Here is a 23,494-nt window from a genome sequence, read left to right on the forward strand (position 1 = left end):
AGATTGGAGTTGTTGAAGATTGCGAAGACCAGATTTGGTAGCTATTACCTCACCTTCGGGCGCCTTTTGAAAGTAAGAGAGTCATTGGCTAGCATGGTATCAAGTCCACATTGGCATGTATTAAAGGAAAGGGCTAAAAGTGCAGCTGACAGGCGAGGTTTTGAACTGGTGGAGGAGGTCGCTCTTGATGGTCAGTTTTGGTCAAGTGTGAGGCAAGTATTGGATTTCACCAAGCCCATTTATCACATGATCCAGTTTGCAGATACAGATAAACCAGTGATTAGCGAGGTGTATGAGCAGATGGATACCATGTTGGGGCAAATAAAAGATATTGTTCATAACAGAGATCCCAACTTGTACAAAATGATTCATGATTTTGTGTGTGTGCGATGGAATAAACTTAATCTTCCACTACATTGCTTGGCATATATCCTTATGCCAAAATACTACTCTACATCTTGGTTGGGCCAACCTGCACCAAGGGGTGGGATTAGGACCAAACCCCATTTAGATGCAGAGGTAACTAGTGGATATTTGCAAGCATTGGAAAAGTTGGTACCTGACAGGGAGGAATGTGCAGCTGTGCGCCTTGAAATAGGAAAATACTTCAGTGGCACTGGTTTATTTGGTACCTTCCATGCAATGGAAGACAGAGACAGATTTGATGCTCTCACATGGTGGGAAACATATGGCGGCCATGGACTTTTGCCAAAATTGGCAAAAAAAGTTCTATCGCAAGTTGTAAATACTTCTTCTACAGAGAGGTGTTGGAGCACCTACAGCTTCATACATAATGTGAAAAGAAACATACTCAATGAAAACCGGGCAGAAAGCTTGGTTTATGTGCACTACAACTTGAGGTTGTTGAGTCATTACTGTGATCGGGCTTATGAGGATCCCACATATAAAATTTGGGACAACCACCCAGAGGAAGACAATTTGGAGGATGGCACTATACATCTTGAAGAATTGGAAGAAGAACTTATAAGGGATGAAGATGAAGAAGCTGCAGCAGCCATGCCACCTCCACCATCCAATAGCAGTGCTCGAGTTCCGAGTCTTGTTCCTTTGCTGTCGCCACCTCCATCTACACCCTCACGTGGAGGGCGTGTGCCTTCTAGTTCTGGTTGTCAATCTATGCGGGAGACTCCTAGAAGACCACCACGACCTGCTTATACTCCCAGAGACTCTCGTGGCAAGGGCCACATGTAGATTTACAATTTACTTGTCTTTTCTCATAACTGTTGAGTCTTGAGTCCTTGACTCTTGACTCTTGATTCTTTCATATCATAATGATATTTTTTGTAAACAATATATGACTGTGACAATGAAAATTTGAAGTTTGAAGTTGGCAATTATAACTCATTGGTAATGATTGTGAATTATGAATATGATGCTTCGTGAAAGACTAAAGTTGTTTCATTTCATTTCAATATTCATGTTTCATTTTATAACATTTCATTTCTTGTTAACAATTAGAAGTTAGAACTTAGAAATATCTAAGATATTATTTCTTGTAATGGTTAACCTTAGCTTACAAGTACAACTGTACAACTTTGGTGATCAAAGATGATAAATGTTATATATTGAATTTTCAATTTTGAAAGCTTGAAGTTGAAACTTTAAGATTGAATTTGATGAATCATGATTCACAAGACTCAATATGTTGCGGTTGTAATATGCATGTTACTAACTTGTGGACATGGTTGATGAAGATTATAACTTCTAGATGATTGATGTGATATGGTTCAATGATCAATCTATGTTTTTTTTATGTTTTTTATATCTAAGTCATCCTTCTACATGTTTTTGTTGACATATATGTATTAAAAATTAAAAAATATAAAAAAATATATATACTTTTTAAAAATCGCTCCGAGATTCACTCCCAAACCGGGAGCTTCTGAAAATGTCGCTCCCGCTCCCAAGTAACATTGTATCCAATGAATGACCATAAATAGGTCAATGGGACTAAAGGATACAACTAATACAAGTATGATGTGGGACTTCAAACGCAATTCCTAGAAATGTCAAACCTAAATCTATGATTAAAAGAAGAAAATGTTACAATAATAAGACAATGTCATAAACATTACATAATCGGATCATGTAGAAGGCTAAGTGAATAAGTCCAGGGTTGGAGGTCGATGATGTCAAGAATGCCCGAGTCTGATAGTCGATGGTGAAAGGGGCGACAATGGCACTGGCTTGCTATCTGAGTCCTCTAGATCCAACGAGGAGTCTAGCTACATGATCCTATGGGGGCATGTAGGAGCAAAGGATATTTCCAACATCTGAGGCCAAAGGAAAGAAGTTGTGGATAAGTCTTTGGCTACTCCGTTGGAGCTGGGAAGAAACCTGTTTGGGGCCGAGGGGGCGCTATTAAGGAACCGTCTAGTACTAAACCCTTTGAAGCTCTGGGTGTGAGTGAACTGATGTGTTGTTCAGCAACTCTGCAACGATCTTGAGGGTATCAATTGGCCTCCCAAACAGGCGGGGTTAAGGGGAGACTCCAAGTCTCACTGCTCTATTATCTGAAATACCCTGAAACACAACCCGTCGCTTGTTGCTTTGATCAGCAGGATCAACCTAAAAGTATGATGTGATCGTTCAAATCATCCCCAAGTAAGGTAAAGTACATAGGATTTTAAATATCTCTCTAAATATCTCCCTAATAAAGAGGGCTAGGCATCTCTAGTTAGGATACAGAAAGAAGGTAGAGAGTGATCCTCCAAACTCTCTATACAGACAGTGATATTGTCCTCTGATCTCATAGTGTATGGGGCATCGAAAATGAGGTGCATCTCGTTCTCTAGTTCCTGTAGATGGCACAACAAGCAAACCCTATCAAATCGTGGTATATGGTGATCCATCTCCACCCGAAGTCGATGGGACCCAACTCGAAGCTGCCCCAATGGGATCCTAAGTGAGTGCATCCAGTGCCTGTGAGTATAAGGGGGGTAGGCGATGAGGCCATCTTGCAACTCCAAAAAATGCTCTACATAGAAGAACATCTTTGAGCTAAGGCTCTTCAAGGGGGATGACCAAGTGAATTGAATGTATAATATGTAGATATCGTCTCCCATGGCCTAATTAAGTATCTGTCAAGTTGGTAAGAGATGTGTTGGTCTGTCAAGGGGGAAACTAAATGGAGGAAGGCACTGTGAAGAGATGGCCATCAATTGAAGGGGTTGAGATGCCTCTGTGAACCATCCATGACAACAACCTGAGGGGGTATTTGAAGCGATGGTCTCCAAATAACAAAGTGCAAGATAGGGGTATCTCTCTCTAACAATAGCAAGGTTTCTGTCAAAACTAAGCATCCCTCAAATTTTTAGAAAAACGTCACGATCTCATAACAAAAGTAAAAACAACTCATATCTCCCCCTCTTCACCTAAAAGCTATTGTAGCCATAGAAATCATTAGTGAATCCAACTAAACCTTCAGAGTTTGCTGCTCCTTATTCTCAATCACTAGAATAAGCTCATGGGAATTCCTGGTTGCAAAGTATTCCTCAAAATTTACATCATGACTCACTACTATCTTCCTCTACTATCCTTTGGCTTCACACCAGTGAATGTCTCCTCTATTATCATGTCCTCCAAGATCCTATGAGGACACAATTCTAGATGTAGAGTCTTGCATTACATGCCAATATCCAACAAAACATCAACAAGTCTTGGTCATGTATCATGATCTAAGCAACTCATATGTTGGATCGATTATTTTACTCTACAACCCCATTCAATTGTGGGTTGTACAAAATTGTTAGCTCCCTCTTGATTCCTACCTCCCTGCAAAAACCTTTGAACTACTTAGACGTATACTCTCGGGCCCCATTATTTGATCTCAAGACTTTGATCTTCTTGCTTGTCTAGTTTTCAACTAGAGCTCTTGAAACCTACTAAAGAATTCACCCTTGGTCTTTAATAAGTAGATAAAGTCTTGCAAGGGACATAATCAATAAAGCAAGCATAAAATATTCTTCTTGTTATTGACAACACTAACATCAATCCACAAACATCCAAATGTACAGGGTCTAGAATCCCCTTAGCCCTATGCTTGCTATGTGGGAAAGCAGCCTTGGCATGCTTGCCAAGTGTACACCCTCTGCATACACCATGTTGTTCAATATTGAAATTTGAAAGACCTGTGACTAGCAAATTCCTCCAAACACCCAAAACAAACAAAACACCTTCAAAATCTAAAGAAATACTTAACTAAAGCCAAAAAATAATATTGCTAGCTCTTGCTACTATGTACTTGGTATAGTTAACAAGTTCAACCTATACTCCTAAGTCTCGCTTATTCAGACTAGAAAACAATTGATGTCAGATGTCAATAACTATCTACATACAACACATCCTTGAAAATCATGTTGGTAGATACCATCAAGAAATCCCTCTCGAACTTGGTAGCAAACTCATTCATCGAAGTTTCTTAGTAGCCTCAAATGTCATAGGAATTCAACTAGTTGCTTCCAATTTCCTCCTAGGATCTAGCTCTACATCTATACCTAATGATGAGTAGTTATTTCCCTTTTTGTTTTTACCTGTACTTTCTTACATGTATTTTTATTCTCTTTAGCTTCAAGAGTAGCCTTGGCACTCTCATAGTATGTTGTCAATGGTAGTGTACTCTGAGTCCCACTGGCCTACTCTTTTGGTTAGTTGTGTACATTAATAAAATGATCTTGTCTTACTATAAATATTGTTGCATTAAGTAAGCCATTAGCAAATAATAAGCAAGTCAACTTCAAAATTTTGCATGTATTGATTTTTTGTTGTCATAAATATAGTTGAATGATGTAGACCTAGACATATGTGTAATAAATGTTCATTTATAAGATGGTAGATGAAAACTCAAAATTGAAATAAAGAACTAAGAGGGTATGCACTACTTCCCTTCCCTAGACAACCACTTCATTGAAATCAAGGATACCATCCCTTGTAGGGCCCTCCAGATGTGAAGTTGTTATAACTAGCATTGTCAATGGAAACCCACTAATGTGGACTCATTTTAACTAATACTCTCTATGGGGTCTAGCTTATGTATCCTTATGAGGGTTGCCTTCTTGGTTTATTGTTTCTTTATCTTATGATTTATACTCTTCCATTATTGTCGATAACCATAGTTAATGGGCCTAGCAACTAAGCGAAAATGGGCTTGTACCTATGAGTCAATACCTACTTGTCAAGCAATACCTTCACTATAGGCAATTAACATCACATGTATCCATGAAAATATACCTAAATGATGAGGCAAATGATACAATTCTTGGGCTAATTTTCAATTCTTGTTTAATCCCTGCTTTTGGATCATTGCCTTCACTGCGGGCAATTACTTTGGCATGCACCCATGAACTTCTACATGCAGTGAGGAAAAATAATTTCTAACTCTTGGGCTATATGTTTATCATGATGTTGTAATTGATAACATTACATGCATTATGCAAGGCACCCTTTGTTGTGAATCTTTTAACCTGTATATAATATTACAGAATATGTCATCCTAGGTCGACGACCAATCATTTGGGGATTCATTGATCTACACCATGTTGAAAATTATAGCTCAGACAAGAACTTATGCACAGGTTCAGTGTGAAAATTCAAAATTAGTTCAAGATATTTTTGAAAAGTAATTCTATTTTGTGACTTGATAAAAAGGTGAAAATCATATATCTAGCTATTAAGTCTAAAAAAATGTATCTCATGCATGCATGACTTAGACTCAGAGTTTCAAAAATAGATTATGGTTTATGCCTTAGCTAAAATATAAATACAAGTCAAGGTAGAGGTTTTCACACAAAAATGAGCAGTTGAGTAGGCTGAACAATTTATGTTGGAGAATCAAGTAGGGCGGCAATTAAAACAATTCACCTTTCCTTAATAACTGTTTGCACAATTATGTTAGCTTCTTCTTATTCTTTATTAGATTCTTTTCATCAAACAATCATCAAGATCATAAAGACAATGGACACAAAATATAGGCTCCAAGTAAGGGCAAAACCTCTCCAAAGGGGAAAACCCAGAAAGAATTTCTTCTCTTCTTATAGAATCAGATCAAATGAGAAATCCAAGACCCAAATGCAAGACCAAGTCCACTCACAAGCCCCAAGTCAACCCTCCTTTCAAGCCTTTCCAACAAGTCAAAGTCTCCACAAGTCAACGATGGTCAAACCCTTCCAAACTGGTCAAACTTCATATTTTGGCCCCTGCAATAGAATTTTAGCCTCTTGCAACAAACCTGCAATTTTCGGCCTTCCTGCGACTCTGAAATTTCACACATGGGAGGTTATCTAGGGCAAAGACTCTCTTATGACTTCGCTTTTCTTCTCTTCTTTCCTTTGACTTCTTCCTTGTCCTTTTTGTTGATTTTCCTCCTCCTTTTCCAAGAGATCGAACTTGCTTGATGTTTGTGTCAAATGAGGTCGAGCTGCTCTTATATATACACATCTAAGGAGGTTGAATTACCCCAAACAGGGTCGACTTGAGGAGGCAGGGCCGACTTGAGGAGGCAAGGACGACCTAGTCTTGTAGGGAGAAAAATGACATTTTGACTCATAATTAAGTTTCCTTTACACTTTCTTTTCAAAATCCAAAAGGGACTTGACTTCAAGACCCTAGAAGCATGAAGAACATGCTTGACCTAGAAGAAAAATCAATTTTGAGTATGAAACCCATGCTTAAAATAATAATTATTTTTCTTCTTTTTACAAAAATATACAATGTCATACGTACAAAGGTCATTATGAAGACCGAAACTAGTTACAATTTCCAACAAACCCTCTTAACTAGGGGGGTATTCATAATGGCATAACCAATACAAGGATTCTCTCAAACTAAAATATTCTCATAAGAAGAGTCAAATTGATAACCCATTCTCAAGCATCTACATCATAACCAGCATTGTCAACATGGCCAGGCCTTGGCTAACAAGCTCTATCTCTTCACTATATTAGAGCATAATGTTAGGAGGTTTTATGTGAGATATCACACTACCTCTCAAGGCACATACCCCATCTGGATGTTCACTAGGTATGCCCTTCAAGGAATGTTCTTATCTTGGATTCCTTAATCCTCAAAGAATATATTCCTCTACGACCACTCTTGTCTTGGATACCTTGTCCAATCCTCAAAGAGTGTCAGCCCAGAGGATTACTTCCTTTCTTGGATTTCCCAATCCTCAAGGAGTACCAATCCTAAATGCTTATCCAATCCTTCATTTTCCATTCTGCCTCCATGGCCTTCACTAGACATAGGGTTGTTAGTCTTGGCCTAGTGCATGACACATGAAGACGAGAATAGAATGTTCATCATCACTCCCTCTCAACCCGAGAGGAGAATATCATTCCCTCTTGATCAAAGAATTGATCCTTACTCCTCAAACATTAAGTTGATTACATACTCCCTCTAAAGCATAGAGGAGATTCCTCGCTTCCTTTTAACTAGGAAGACATAGCCACAAGCTCTTTAGCTTGTCTCAAACTTTATCAATACAACAGCTACTAGCTCTATCATGGATATCTTCAAGTAGCTAAAAGGTTCCTCTTTTTCTTTACATCTCATCATATTGAGCTTTTACCTCTCAGAATGTTATGGAGCCAAACTCTTTCTTCAATCCGTAACAGGGTTTAGGCCATTAACCTTTCATATCAATTTCTTCTGTACAAATTTCTGTTTTCCCACCCCGGTTTTCAGTTTCTCCTTATTTCTCCCATGTAGTTAAATGCCCATTCCCATAACCATACATTTAACAGACTGAAAAAAATAAATATTGCTGAAAACACATTCTGGAAATTTTTCAGAATGCTGGAAATTGCAGAATTAAAAATCAGCAATCAAAAACAGCCATTAAAACACTGATATTTTTAGTCAACTTGACCCTGGAAAAACCCCCTACAACTCTTGGGGAAAACCAGTTTGAGAGCTCTTCTTTATTTCTGAAAATTTGCCTTTTTACAGTGAGAATTATTCAGCAAAAAATCAGCAAGCAAATTTACAACTTATCTCCTTTCCCGTGCGTCACAGCAATCTGGAAATTACAGCAAACAGGACAGCAATAAATGCTGTACGGCCTCCGTTTTGTGTGCAGAAAAATCAGCAAACTGCTCCTCGATTTTTGTGCAAAAATCTGCCTTTCACTATGTGTTGAATCAGTTGTACAAATTTGCTCAACTGCAGCCTTGGAATGTGTGCCAAGCTGTTGTCTCCTTCTCCTCCCTGCTCAGAAATCTCTCTTGCTCTCTTGCTCTCCTTCTCCCAATCTGCTCATGAAAGAATGAATGACCTTTTCCTCATTTTCCTCCTTTAATATAACTCCAAGTGACTTTTGGGTGATCCAAGTGACTTTTGGGTGATCTCTAAATCCAATGGCTGAAATGGATTTAGATCAATGGTTGAGATTAAATGCTCATTTAAATCTCACTTTCTATTTTTTAATTCACCCCACTTTAATAAAGACCCACTTAGTCATTTATTTCCAAAGTCACTTTTCCTTTCTAATTTTTCATTTACTTTAAAATTAGACTTAGTAACTTTATCACTTAAAGTCACTTTTAAATTAGATTTAACTTTATAAAATTATAAAGTCATTTTAGGAGAAAAATTAAATTCTTTTGGAAACTTTTCCCTAGGCCAAAGATCAAAGCCTAAGGGAACCACCTATCCTCCGGTACCAAATTTCAACACTCCCTCTTACCGAGGAAGGTGTTCCTCACCACACCCATCTTGTCTCTGAAGTAGACATGCTTGCCCCGTGGTAAGGCTTTGGTAAGAATATCTGCAACCTGCTCATCAGTGGAAATATACTCAAGTTTCACAACTCCCTTCTGAACATAGTCTCTGATGAAATGATATCTGATCCCGATATGCTTTGACCTGTCATGAAATACTGGATTCTCCGTGAGTTTAATGCAACTCTAATTATCACAGTAAATCACTGAAGGTCTCAACGGCTGACCAAATAAGCCAAACAACATCTTGGGAAGCCAGATGGCCTCACAACTAGCTAGACTGGCTGCCATATACTCTGCTTCTGCTGAACTCAGTGCTACTGACTGCTGCTTCCGGCTGAACCATGACACTACTGCTGAACCCAACCCAAAACAACACCCTGAAGTGCTCTTCCTATCAGAAGCACAACCTGCCCAATCAGAATCAACGTATCCTGCCAATCTCACTCCATCTCCCTGCGTGTAGTCCAGACCATAATCCACTGTCCCCTGCAAGTACCGCAAAATGTGTTTTGCAGCCACCCAGTGAACCTTCCTAGGCTCACACATAAACTGACTCATCGTGTTGACTGCAAAACAGATATCTGGTCTAGTGTTGACCAAATACATCAAGGAACCAATCAGCTGCCTGTACAATGCCACCAACTCGGAATCCGAAGCATGAAGCTTCTTCCAGTTGGTGATCATCGATGTCGACATGGGTCTACAATCCTCCATGTGGAATCTGCTAAGGATGTCCACAATATACTTCCCCTGCCCCAGGAAGAAATGCCCCTCCTCCTGCCACACCTCCAAACCCAAAAAGTAATGCATCAAACCGATGTCCTTCATCTCAAACTCCGCCGCAAGATCTCTCTTGCAGTGCTCTATGAGTCTCTCTGCACCTGTAATGATCAAGTCATCCACATACAGCACCAGAATGAAAGGCTCTTCACCAATCACAATAAAGTAAAGGTTCGGATCTGCCTCACTCTTTGTGAAACCCATCCCCTGCAAGAATGTATCTATCCTGGAGTACCAAGCTCTGGGAGCTTGCTTCAGGCCATAAAGGGCCTTCTTCAGTCTGCACACATGGGACTCCTTCCCATGCACCTCAAAGCCCTGTGACTGCTCAATGTACACCTCCTCCTGTATGAAGCCATTGAGAAATGCGGTCTTCACATCCATCTGATGGATCTTCCAACCCATCTCTGTTGTTATCGATATAATGGAGCGGATCGAAGTATATCGAGCCACGGGAGCGAAGGTCTCCTCATAATCAACTCCCTCTACCTGGGAGAACCCTCTAGCCACAAACCTCGCTTTGAATTTCTCAATGCTGCCATCTGCAGCATGCTTTACCTTGTAAAGCCATCTGGAAGTAACCACGGATATGCCCTCAGGCCTCGGCACCACCTCCCAAACATCATTCTTCATGATAGAAGAATACTCCTCCTGCATGGCCTCTCTCCAGACCTGCTGGCTAGTTGCCTCCTCATAGCTAGAAGGCTCAGAGTCAAGGATGTTGGTAACCATCGCCATATAGCTACAAAACCTCTCAGGTGGTCTACTCTCTCTGACCGACCTCTTCGGCTCAGCAACAAATGTGGCATCTCTCAAGGTGTCCTGAAGCCACTTGGGCTTCCTCTTCCCTGAGCGCACTTCTCCCACTGGAGAATGAAACTCCTCCTCCTCATCATCATCAGTAGCCTGAACTCCTGACTGTCTGTCTGCTGTCCTCCTGCCTGCACCTGAACCTGTAGAAGCTGAGGTACCGTGTGAACTGTCCATCAGTGGACTCCCTAGTGAACTGCTCTGCATGCTGCCCGGAGCACCACCCCTCTGGCTCGATGAGCCACTGCTCACTGACGGACCTGACATCCTCATAGATGTACCTCCTGATCCTTCTGATCCCTGCCCACTGGATCCCTGCAACTGACTCAACTGTTGCTGAGGGTCTGGCTGATCCAGATACTCTAACTCCCGTGACCTCCTAAAGGCCTTGTCCTCCTCGAACTTCACATCCCGTCTGACAACAACTCTCTTCTGTGCAGGAATGTAAATCCGAAAGGCCTTTGAGGTCTCACTGTAGTCCACAAAGATACCCTTCTCTGCGGTGGGCTCTAGTTTGGTCCTCTTCTCCTTGGGTATATAGGAGTATGTAATGCATCCAAAGATATGAAGGTGACCAAGATCAGGCTTCTTCCCAGAGAAAGCCTCCTCCGGAGTCATGTGCCCCAAGGCACGATGCGGACTCCTGTTCTGCAAGTAAACAGCTGTGTTGCAGGCCTCTGCCCACAAGAACAATGGCAACCCCTGATCATGTAACATGGCTTTGGCAGCCCCTATGATGGATCTGTTCTTCCTCTCCGCAACCCCGTTCTGCTGGGGGTTGTAAGGAACAGTGAACTCCCTCCTAATGCCTGCCTCCGCACAATAGTCAACAAACTCTCCAAGGGTGTACTCTCCTCCATTGTCCGACCTCAAGGACTTGATCTTTCGACCTGTCTGAGTCTCCACAAGAGCTCTGAACTCCTGAAACCGCTTGAAGACCTCACTCTTGGTCTTCAAAAAATAAATCCAGGTCCTCCTGGAGTGATCATCAATGAATAAGACATAGTACTCATATCCACTCAAGGAAACATGAGACATCCGACCGCTCACATCGGAATGAATCAAATCAAGTATCCCAGTCGCTCTGCTGTCACTGCTGGGAAAAGGGGATTTGGCAAACTTGCCCATCGCACAACCTCTGCAAGTATCAAAGTGATCAGTACTGAAATCAGGCACACCTGTAGTGATCTCCCGCAATGTCCTCAAGGCTCCATGATACATATGTCCCATCCTGCGGTGCCAAATCTCACACAGCTCAGAACTGCTAGCTCTGTTGTCGGTACTACTGCTCAATGCCAAAAGGGGCTGGAATGCAAACTTGTACACCTTTGCATGGCGTACACCTATCACTCTAGCTGAATCAGTTGGAGTGTCCCTGGGATACATCAACACCTGTCCTCCCCTGAACAGTACCTCATATCCTCTGTCCTCCAAAGTTGAGACGGATATGAGGTTCTTCCTCATCCCTGGCACATAAAGAACCTCTGACACCTTCAAGGGAGGTTTGGACTCCCTCTGAAATGTCACTGTCCCCACCCCGACTGCTCTAACAACTCTGTCATCACCGAGTACTACCTCAATATCAGTGCCACTCTCTGAAAGCTCTGAGAAGTACTCACGGACTCCTGTCATGTGACGTGAAGCCCCACTGTCCACATACCAGATACCTGTAGATGCTCCGCTAATCGAGGGAAAAGCATGCTCCCTCTGAACCTGTGTGGCAGGTGATCCTGCACTAGAGGACTCACACGTAGTGAACGCAAACTCTCGGTCAAAACGACCAGCAAAGTCCTCAATCTCTGCTGAAGCTGCCACGTCCTGGTTCTTCCCCTTCTTCTTCTTCTTCTCCGGACACACAACTGCATAATGTCCCATCTTTTGACAATTCCAACACTTCACCTTGGAATAGTCCTTCTGTGTGTTCCCCTATTTACCTTTACCTTTGCCTTTGCCCCCACCACTGCTTGTGGAAGCCTGCTTCTTCCCTTTGCCTTTCTTGCCTCCTGCCACCAGTGCTACATCCTCATCCTGCTCAACTGGCTTGGCTGCCCCAAGCTGTCATTTCCTGATCTCTGTCTGAATGCAATCATCCCAAAACCTCTCCCATGTGGGAAGGGTCTCACGTGCACAAACCCCATCAGCAAAGTTCAACCATGAACGGGGGAGGCCATTCACTGCAATACGCACCAACTCAGTGGATGGAATGGCCTCTCCAATCGCTGCCAACTCATCTCTCACATTGGTAATCTTTGTGAGATATCCAGCTGCACTATCATTCCCCATCTTAATGTTCTTCAGCTTCTCCTTCAGGACCATCTTCCTGTTCTCATTGGTACTCTGGTAGAGATTGGACAATGCTGTCCACATCTCATGGGCATTGCTCTTTCCTCTCACATGAGGAATGCAATGGTCTTTGATTTCGTCTAGAATCAGCCTCTTACCCTTATTGTTCTTCTTTTTATACTCAGCCAACTGAGTAACATCAGTGGGCACAACAACAGGGTTCTGTGCGGTATGCACCATGATATCCCAGACTTCTGCCTCCTCAAAGATACTCTGCATTCTCTCCTTCCAAACGCTGTAATTTATATGCCCATCCAGCCTATCCTCCACCCTCAATCCCAATGACATCATGCTGTCCTAAAACTGAAAAATAGCACTGCTGTAGTAAAGATAAAACTGTTGTTTATGAAAAAATCAGCTTGCTGGAATTTTCTGAGTGAAAAATCAGCAACTGTAATTTTTCCTTTTGCTGTCCCAAACTGCCCTTCAGCACTCAAGCTCTGATACCATGTAAAAATTTCTGTTTTCCAACCCCGGTTTTCAGTTTCTCCTTATTTCTCCCATGTAGTTAAATGTCCATTCCCATAACCATACATTTAACAGACTGAAAAAAATAAATATTGCTGAAAACACAAATTCTGGAAATTTTTCAGAATGCTGGAAATTGCAGAATTAAAAATCAGCAATCAAAAACAGCCATTAAAACACATTAAAACACTGATATTTTTGGTCAACTTGACCCTGGAAAAACCCCCTACAACTCTTGGGGAAAACCAGTTTGAGAGCTCTTCTTTATTTCTGAAAATTGCCTTTTTATAGTGAGAATTATTCAGCAAAAAAATCAACAAGCAAATTTACAACTTATCTCCTTTCCCGTGCCTCACAGCAATCTGGAAATTACAGCAAACAGGACAGCAATAAATGCTGTACGGCCTCCGTTTTGTGTGCAGAAAAATCAGCAAACTGCTCCTCGATTTTTGTGCAAAAATCTACCTTTCACTATGTGCTGAATCAGCTGTACAAATCTGCTCAACTGCAGCCTTGGAATGTGTGCCAAGCTGCTGTCTCCTTCTCCTCCCTGCTCAGAAATCTCTCTTGCTCTCTTGCTCTCCTTCTCCCAATTTGCTCATGAAAGAATGAATGACCTTTTCCTGATTTTCCTCCTTTAATATAACTCCAAGTGACTTTTGGGTGATCCAAGTGACTTTTGGGTGATCTCTAAATCCAATGGCTGAAATAGATTTAGATCAATGGTTGAGATTAAATGCTCATTTAAATCTCACTTTCTATTTTTTAATTCACCCCACTTTAATAAAGACCCACTTAGTCATTTATTTCCAAAGTCACTTTTCCTTTCTAATTTTTCATTTACTTTAAAATTAGACTTAGTAACTTTATCACTTAAAGTCACTTTTAAATTAGATTTAACTTTATAAAATTATAAAGTCACTTTAGGAGAAAAATTAAATTCTTTTGGACACTTTTCCCTAGGCCAAAGATCAAAGCCTAAGGGAACCACCTGTCCTCCGGTACCAAATTTCAACATCTTCTAGTCATCATCAACAAAGGCATTATATTGAGCCAAACAAAGTAGAGCTAGTCATAGCTCCCTCTAATCATGAAAATGATCTTCATGTCATTGAAACATAAACATCAAGTTATCTTTTTGTATTGCTACCTTTCAATCCCAAGATTTTGTAGACATCTTGGACATATAATCCTCCGAGGATTACCAATGCCATCTACTCAATCCATGTGTTCATTGAATTGAGTTCGAAGCAAACAATTGTAGATACACTTTCCTCAACAATCATCATGCATTTCTGCAATATTCTTCTTGGTAGCCATAATTTCCTCACCATGATGACCTTTTGTCAAGATGTCAAATTTTGCATACTGGTTTCCTTTGAGATAAACATCCTTCCACATGGTCTATCTCCATATTGTACAAAAAATCCTTCTTCATGCTTTCAATTTTCAATGAAAGTGCCCATGGACAAACTAATCAGTAAGCTACAATATATTCTTCCTTGGAGTTGTCATCGTCAACTCTCTTTCTTTCTTAGGAGACCATATTTGATGTTGATCAATATTATCATGTCTAAGTCATGCTATCTTATGGAAGAATCTTGACCTTTTACCCATTCCAAAGCATACCAAACTCCTTGCAAGCATCGGGTAATCACATGAAGATCTATCATGCTCATGTTATCGAGCACATTCTTACGACCAACTCAAGATTCTTGTAGACATGAATTCTACCTTCTAGAGAAGAGTTACTAAAGACATGCATACTTTTTCTTTTATACAACCATCTAACCATCCTTCCTTTGAACAAGCTAGTTTCTATCCTTATCGAAAATAAGCTTCCCTTCCTGAGAGGAGAAAGACTTCAATTCTGCCTTTCAAACCACAACTTGACCATCATCATCCCTTCATCCTTCAAGATTATTGTTTCCATACTAAATGGAATATATATATCAATCATGTCATAATCCTTCTGCCAAATATTAAAGAACCATCCCTAAATGATGGTTCTTATTGGAGTATTCTAGTGATCCTTTATGCAAATGACTACCTCTAACATTATGTTAGAGAGTACTTGGATGAACTACCAAGTCTTCTCATCCTTGTCAGCTAGATGATTTCTTCCAAAGTAATTTGAACATGTGGACTCTTAATCTTCTACTATCATATGCTTCCTTTTATGATGCCATGATTCACAAGAACCAAGACTCCTCTAGAGAATGCATTGGTGCATGCTACTATAGATTCTACTTTCTAATAAAAGAAAGACAAACTATAAATAAACCTGATAGAGGTGGAGCTCCTTCAAGTCGGCCCTGTTGGGACTTGGACATAGCTTGTTTTTCTTTGGACTTTCCAAACGTCCCTTTCTTTTTCTTGGATTTTACGTGTGCAAACTGTAGTCTCTACGTTTGGAAAATTGGAGGTTTATAAAAGATAAACTGCATGCAGAATTGTACCACTATTATAAGAAGCTATCAGAAACATTCCTTCTACTTCACAAACTAGGAACTACCTTCAGAATGCTTATGGTTGATATAAATGTCAGAGCATGGCAGTTAAATGTAGTAGTTATGCTAAAATACTGAATAGCAGCTTGAGAGTGCTCTTCAGAATCCAGATACTGTACGAATGCACCAAATTAAAGCTGTACTATTACTACAGATAAATGGCCAAAAATAGTCAATTTTGATATTGTGAAGTTATGTCTTTCTCAGTAGCAAACTGGGGATAGGTTGGCAAATATGAGAGAACTAAGTTCCAAGGATTAAAAAGACAAGGCCAGAATAGTTCTGTCTTAAATCAGAGACAAAACCAAGCCAGGCAAAAAAGTGTTTGCCGCTGTCATCACCCCAAGGAGCGCAGAGTCAGTTGATGGTGCCAATCATTTGACACAGCAAAGAGAATATTCATGGTGCCAATGGTTGTAGCACTGTTTGTTGACGTGAGCCATCATTGTAACAACGCAGGTTGATGGTGCCAATTGCTGTAGAAGCCCATTGAGAGTGCAACTGCTGTAGTAGAGCAGTTTGAGAGCACCCATTGAAGCTTCTATCTATAGCAGAGTCAGCATTTTCCTATTGAACAAGTTTGTCTAGTCAAAGCAAGCCTAAATGAGAACCAGCGCCAAAGCTAACGCATATCCACGTTTAGCAGAGCAAGACAGCCATAGCAAAGGATCTGACCGCAGAACCAGATCATGAGAGATAGCAAGCTTCTTGCTTCCACTGTGAAAATGTAGAAACTGTACAAGAGCTTTGCTTCCAGCAGATTTCATTGTGACAGTAATTGCTATAGTGTTGTAGGCGTTAAGGCAGAATCTTAAAGCCATTCTGGAATTTTTTTAACCTGAAGAGGGTTTTCTCTAGTTATAAATCCTCATGTTCAAATTTTGTTGTGGATTGGTTGTGTTTGATATTATGTTTTACTGTCAGCAGTTGACTTTCCGCACAGAAAATTAGCAGTCTAATCGGAGCAATTTTGCGATGTTTTCTTTTCATTCCTATAGTGAAGTATTTCGCTCAGAACTCTACTCGTTGTAACAGAGGTCTTGGGCACAGAACAGGGGACTCTTTTAGTCTTTTTGGAATCAAACTTCTGGTTACTCTAAGTCAATTTTGATAGTTGTGTTCTGGTAACCTCAATGGGTTGAAAACAGGGAAAATGGCAAAGATTCGGCCTCCGCGTAATATCAGCAATTTCAACTCAGTAAATTCAGAAAATAAATCTCCCGATAATGTTTCGGATCAGCCTATCTGTTTATGTGAAAATTGATTATTAAGATACTAATTTTAAAAACGCAAGAAACGAAAATATGCTGCGTTATAAATATATTTTCATTATTTTTCCGGGAAGTTGCTTTGAGAACACAAACACACCCTCAGAAGTGAGGAGCTAGGTTAAGGGGTGCACCACAGACCAAATACAATATGGCAGGTTATTTGGCCAAAAACACCTGGGATATGCACCCGGCATCGTTCCTTCTTGACATTTGCATTTGGTAAGCAGTTCACGGCAAGTATGGAACTTTGGTGTACGTCTCAGTACTCCTTCAACCTCACCAGTAAAGTAAGGCCCATACAAACGACCCTTACAATAGGCCAGACAATACAAAATAACCCATACAATAGTCCGGAAAATAAATGGGGACCTCGATCGCCCACGAGGCTTTGTTGTGGGTTAGTTCAAAGATCAGGGTTTCTAAGATTGAATTATCAAAAGGTAATCGGATGCCCGTAAACTCTCAGAAGAAATAAGAATGCAATCAATTGAGCGAATTCAAGTAAAAAAAGGGGCGGAGAGTGAAAGGGAGGAAAATACATTGCGAGTAATTTCGTCGGCTGCCTCAGCGGCTGCCTTTTGAAGATCGGATAGCACTGAGAAAGCTGATGTACGCCATGCCCCCCATCCTCTAGACTGCGACGAATCTGAAGTATGTGAATCCGCCATCGAATCGATCTGGGTATTTCGCTTCTGTTCGATCTTCGATTCAATCGTTCTGCTCAACCATTCATCAGGACCTTCGTTAATGCATTGCTCCGATCCACTGCCAGGGGTCTCTTACCATTTACACCACCTGTCTCTTCTCGTGGGCTGTTTCGTTCTACCCTTCGGAAGAGATGCCTATATGGCTTTTTGGCAAGTATCTCACAGAGAAAAATAATAGTACCGACGTGATAGGGTCGTCCTTTTAGCTTGCGTTTCGGGTTGAAGACTTAATCTCAAATGATTTCTCCTCGGTCCTCTTGTGCTAAGCTTGGCGATGAAGATCCAATAAATATCAGTCAATGGATGATGATAATTGGTAAAATAAATGGTGTGTGTGAGACATCTCTGGGTAATAAACCCTAGGAAATACCCTCCAAGCTAGGTATTTCGTTATTACGGTTTCAAACAATGTGAAGCTATATGAAGCCGTATATTACAAAATATATCTATTGTGTTAAATATTTGTCTTATCTCCTTTTTGGAACTCTGCCCTCCATTAGATTGTTGAATTCCCCCTACATTTTGTAATGATTATTTATTTTAATAATTTAAGTTTTTTGTAATGATTGTTTATTTTAAAATTAGATCTAATTTTATACGTTATGATTGTGTTTTAATTAAGTTTTATTTGTAAATTTATGGTGGGTAAGTATACCACTTAAAGTCAAAATTGATATATTTTGTATTAATTTTAATTTGCAGATTTAAAAATAAATAGAGAAGTTAAGTTAATGTTAATACATTTTTAAATATTTAATATCTATGAATCAAATTTTTTAAATGTTTAATATTTATTTAGCACCATTAGATCTCAGTTTCACAATCTTTGTTACAATACTGACCTTCCTAGTCTTTTACAATGTCAAAATTATAGTGAGCTCGAGAGGCTTCTCTCCAAGCTTTTTGAGCATAGGAATAAAATCTTAAATCAAAATAGATAATTTGTTTCTTTAGGTCCGATAGACCATTATTTGGTCTCAGCGGACGTTAACCACCACCATGATAAATTTAAATAACATTTTAAATATAAAGGAAGTTTCTGAATTTAGATTTTTGTGATTTATAATGAATTAAGACAAGATTTTTATGGTAGAAATCACATTAAAGAAATTTTTGATCTAGACATTTTGAATCAAAAAATGTGATTCGTCATTAAATACAAATAAAAAAAACCATGACAAAACCTTAAATAAAAAACAATGTAAAAACTATAATAAAAAAAAATACAAACAACATAATAAACCCCTTACCCTTACCCGTATAATTATAAATTTTTATAAATTTCCTAAATAAACACTAGTCATTAATGGTTGAACAATGAGGAAAAGTTTAATAGCACCTTAAGTAATCGACTTCCCTTCTCTCTCTTAGAAGTGTGTCACTGAAGTATGAAGTTCGAGCCTCGACAACAAAATGATATAATTATTCATAGTTACGTGTCATTGATTTTATTCATATGTTTCATATTGGTGTTATTATGCTTTATGATTTTTAGTATAGAATGTTGGGTTATTATGATTTTTAGTATGGATTGTTGGGTTATTATGCTTTATGGTTGGATTTTATTATTTTTTAATAATAATTTTTTTTTTAAGAGTTTAGGCCCATAAAAATATTTAATATCAATGATATTTTTTTATCTTTTTTATTTTGTATATATAGTAATTAATTGTAACTCAATTTTTTTATAGTTTTCAATTAATTTTTATTCAAAACAAGTGAAATGACAACTAGAATATAAATTGATCCTTTCCTTTTTAAAGATATGAAAAAAGTTAATACTCTTAAACACAATCAATATGATAACATTATAGTTGCGTGTTAGGGAATATATTAAGGTTAGGGAATGAGTATTAAATTTTTAAAAAAAAATCAATTAATTATTAAAAAGTGAGTATTAAAAATTACAAAAATTATTAGGTATATGACACAGAAAATCCCTTGTTAGCGGAATTCGATTGCCAAGGCAATTCTCCCTGCCATATACATACAACTATCGGACATGGAATTGTGGTTATTGCCTACCACATCAGAAGCGTTGGTATTGAAGCCTTTAAAACCCCGGACCAGTTAACTATCGGGGCCTTTTATACTATTGGAAGCATTAATCTCTCGCTTTTCCTCTAAAAAATCTTGGGACAACAAAATATCGAAATACAGAGGAATCAACAGGAAATACAAAGGAAAACTTCGTCGGAACACAAAGCCGGATCTCAAATCTTATAAACCCGCATATATAAATATCGTCGGGTCCAGCCCCCACTTCAAAGCCTTATCGCAGCGCTCCTCCGATCTCCGAAACGCCAACACCTCCGATCTCCGATCAATGATATCGCGTAATCGCATATCGGCACATCGGCATTCCAATAACCGCCAGCCCTTAACCCCTCCAATTGCTATTAGCTATCAGATCTCCGTCGTTGATCAACTATATGATCTAATGGTCCACACTTCATCGGAACATCGCAATCGCTCTTGGCTCTATGTCCGTTCAATCATCAATGAAACATTGTGATGCGATCAATCAGCGATCTCTCATCGCTTAGTCTTAAGGCCTGAGGTCCTGTCGCATATAAATGAACTACCCTGATGCGATAAAGTGGTTTTGCTCCTCAGCGACATCATCTAGACCGTTGATCATATCGATCCAACGGTTCCTGTGCATTCTCGGTCGTTTCCTCCTTAACTTATTCTCACTTGCCTTATGATGGATTTCTGTGTTAAACACGATTCTCCTCCACACTCTATTTTACACTGTCATTACTCCATACGACAGATAACTATGATATTTTGGATCGACGACTAGGTTTTAAAACGACTCAAACACGGTTATTAACATTAAGGTTCCAATTACCTTTGATCGCTGCAACTCATGGCTTAATACATAAAAACATAGCAGAATGCCTCAGTTATTCCGCAGGCAAACAATACAGAGACAAGTGAAGGATTTCAATAGAAATGGCCCATTTACACACACACGCAATCGTATATTCAATATAATGAGTTTACAGAGTCTTGGCCCTCTGGCTCGATTACATAAATAAAAGGCCTCGTTTCAATCTTGAAACCCTCACTCTCTCCTCTCTAGCTTCTCTCGAACCTCTAACTAATCTATCTAACCTCTCTAGCTTCTCTCTCGCTTCTCTCTCACTAACTCCTGAATTACACAAAAAGATCACAATTTATACAAAAGCGGATTCATGAACCAATTCTGGTTCTGAACCAGAAATCTCTCACTCTCTCCTAAAATGTCTCTTCAGCTCCACTCTTTTCTAAACAAACGCTAAATCAAGCTTTCAAATTCCTCATATTCTATTCAAACCAAATAATTCTAATTGTTTGGCCTGATCTCCACACATGGAGGATCAATCAGCCACTATGCCCTTTTCTCATAATTTCCAATAAATAAACATTCTCATACATTTACTCTTGTCTTCCAACCCCTTGTTAGTCACAACAAGTGATCATGTCATCACATTGCTGGCTAGGCCTGAATGCTCCTGCATCATACTCCCAAAGTTGAAAGTTTTCATGACCTCCTAGTCATGTGTTCCTTCTGTTGTCCATCTAGTATCCCAAACTTTACTTTGTAACTGGTCATCACTTTCATCATGCTGCTGATTCAATTCTTCTGCCACTGTCACTTTTGTTCCTCCAGTTTTCCAAATCTTATTTTGTTGTTGTCCGCTTTCCTTGCTGATACAAATTCCTTTTGTTAATTTCTCTTTTTTGTTGTCCCTCTTCTCATCTGATTTCATCTTCCACAATTTATCATCTCCCTCTTTACAATTTGTTCTTAACTAAACTCCACTGACATCTGCCTGTTGTACATTTCTCCTCACCATAGAAATTATGAAAATTATGTCCAATTCTTCTTTGCCTCTGTCATTTACAAACTATTGTTTGTACTCTACAGCTCCTTCTCCATTATCATTAAAGATAATCCTTTCCTCTATGTTATCAGGTTCATCTAATAATCATTCTAGAAAAATACAAATTCCTTCATATTCAATAAGCATGTCATTTGCATATGACTCCTCCTCCCTGTATAAAACAGAATTTCCATCACAATTGTCAGACTCAAAATAACTATGTTTTTCAATCTTCATATGTAATTATGCCATCAAATCTTTATATTGTCCTTTTGCATAAGTTATGAAACTATCATCAATTCTCATTCCAATACTTTCCTCTGCATTACACAATGTTCCTTGTTCTAACACAAGACTATCATTCAACAATTCAATAGCTAGAATTTCTTGGAGCATATCATTATGAAGTATCCTTTCATCCTCTATACTTATACTATTGCAACAAAATGATGTTGTTTCATCTTCTCCTATATCGGAAACAAAAGTTTGGTTTTCTAAGACTTCTTCATGGTTTACAAATTTATAAAAATAATCCACTTTAAAATCACAGAATTTCTGAACTTCTGTATCTGTCAACATCATCTTATATTCTTTCATAATTTCCGTAGTACTTTCATTTTGATTCTCTACTAAAGCTATTTCATTCTGGTTATCATCACAAACTTTCATTTGCTTATCTTCAACTTCTTTAATCATGACAATTTCCCCGTCAATACCATCATTCTCAAAATTATTAAATACATGCTCAAAATATCTTTCTGCTTCAGCCATCTCTTCCAGTAATCTCACTTCTTCATCAACATGCATAAGCACATTGTCCAATTGTTGTTCATCACCTATCAAACCTAAAATCATACACAACATGTCAGTGTCAAAACCATTTGAAGCCTCAATGATCAGATCCTCATGCTTCTTTGAACTATTCTGATAGTTCACTAAGTTATCAAGAAATTCTTCCTCAACATCTCTGATTTCTTCCTCATCAAAGAAAACTTCTAGGACTGTAACTTCTTGACTATGCTTGGCAATTTCATCATAAGTTTGTAGAATACCTTCCTGTCCTACACAAATTCCTCCAACACTCAGTTTATCCAAATAAGACAATAATGTCTCTTCCTCTTCTCTGATAAGACTTTGATCTTTCAAAGATTTCCTTGACTTAATTTCTTCAGATAAGTTCTTTGTGTCAGCTTTCCTTCTCTTCACTTCACAAATCTGCAATGCATTTGTTTCCTTTCCTGTTTCCATTTCCCATTGGTCTTCTATCCATGTTAAAATTCCTTCAAATATGATCCAATAAGTTTTCACTAAGAGAAGACACAACCATTTAGCCATACCTTTTAATTTCCTCCATCCATTGAAGTCTTGAAAGCCCTTATGCATCTCCTTTTGTGGTTTTCTTGCCTCTGCCTCTTTCACCTTCTCATACACAGGTTCAAATTCATTAGGTTGCATACCTGCAATTTTACATTAACAGAAATAATTAATTCCAAAAATATGAGATCCTCTTGTCTGTGAGGATGCTACTAGCACATTCCTCTCAATCTGATCTGCATAGATCAGTTCTTCATCACTGTCACCACTATCTCCTTCCCCAAGGAGAGATCCTTTCTCTGGTTCACATGTATTTTACTCCTTCATTCTCAATTGTTCGAAGTATTAATTTCTCAACAAACAATTCTTCAACGGGCCATTTAACTCTTTTTCCCACACAAAATCCTTGTTTCCATTTTTCTCTAATTCCTTTCAATACCAACTTCTCCAAATGACTGAGTTCTGCCTTCATCTCAGCCAACTCTATGTCTCTTTCTTCTTTACTCATTCCTTTGGGTCCAACTGCTTCAGCACTCTTTTTCCTCTATCTCTGACTTTCCTCTGTACCCTTGTCATAACTATCAATAGTTAATTCCATTTCTTCCTATGTCGAACTTTCCTTGTTCACTAGTGAGCTGCAACTAGCCTTTTCCATTTCACCTGTAACAAGTCTCCTTCATG

At 39.1% G+C, this 23,494-nt stretch overlaps 1 protein-coding gene across 1 annotated transcript in view; it reads right to left on the minus strand.

Annotated features, from left to right (window-relative positions):
• LOC149144857 (BAT2 domain protein) overlaps nt 1–17,957 on the minus strand; it is an 84,788-nt gene extending 66,831 nt beyond the window's left edge. Inside the window, exon 1 of the mRNA XM_089449669.1 lies at nt 17,460–17,957. Within this exon, the coding sequence (XP_089305795.1) occupies nt 17,460–17,588 (129 nt within the window). The 5' untranslated portion in view covers nt 17,589–17,957. The remainder of the gene's footprint in view (nt 1–17,459) is intronic.
• Nucleotides 17,958–23,494: the final 5,537 nt, after the last annotated feature.

Source organism: Pinus tabuliformis, chromosome X, assembly GCF_031772625.1.
Source record: "Pinus tabuliformis cultivar Carrire ecotype Pingquan chromosome X, CPIR1, whole genome shotgun sequence".
NCBI lineage: Eukaryota > Viridiplantae > Streptophyta > Pinopsida > Pinales > Pinaceae > Pinus > Pinus tabuliformis.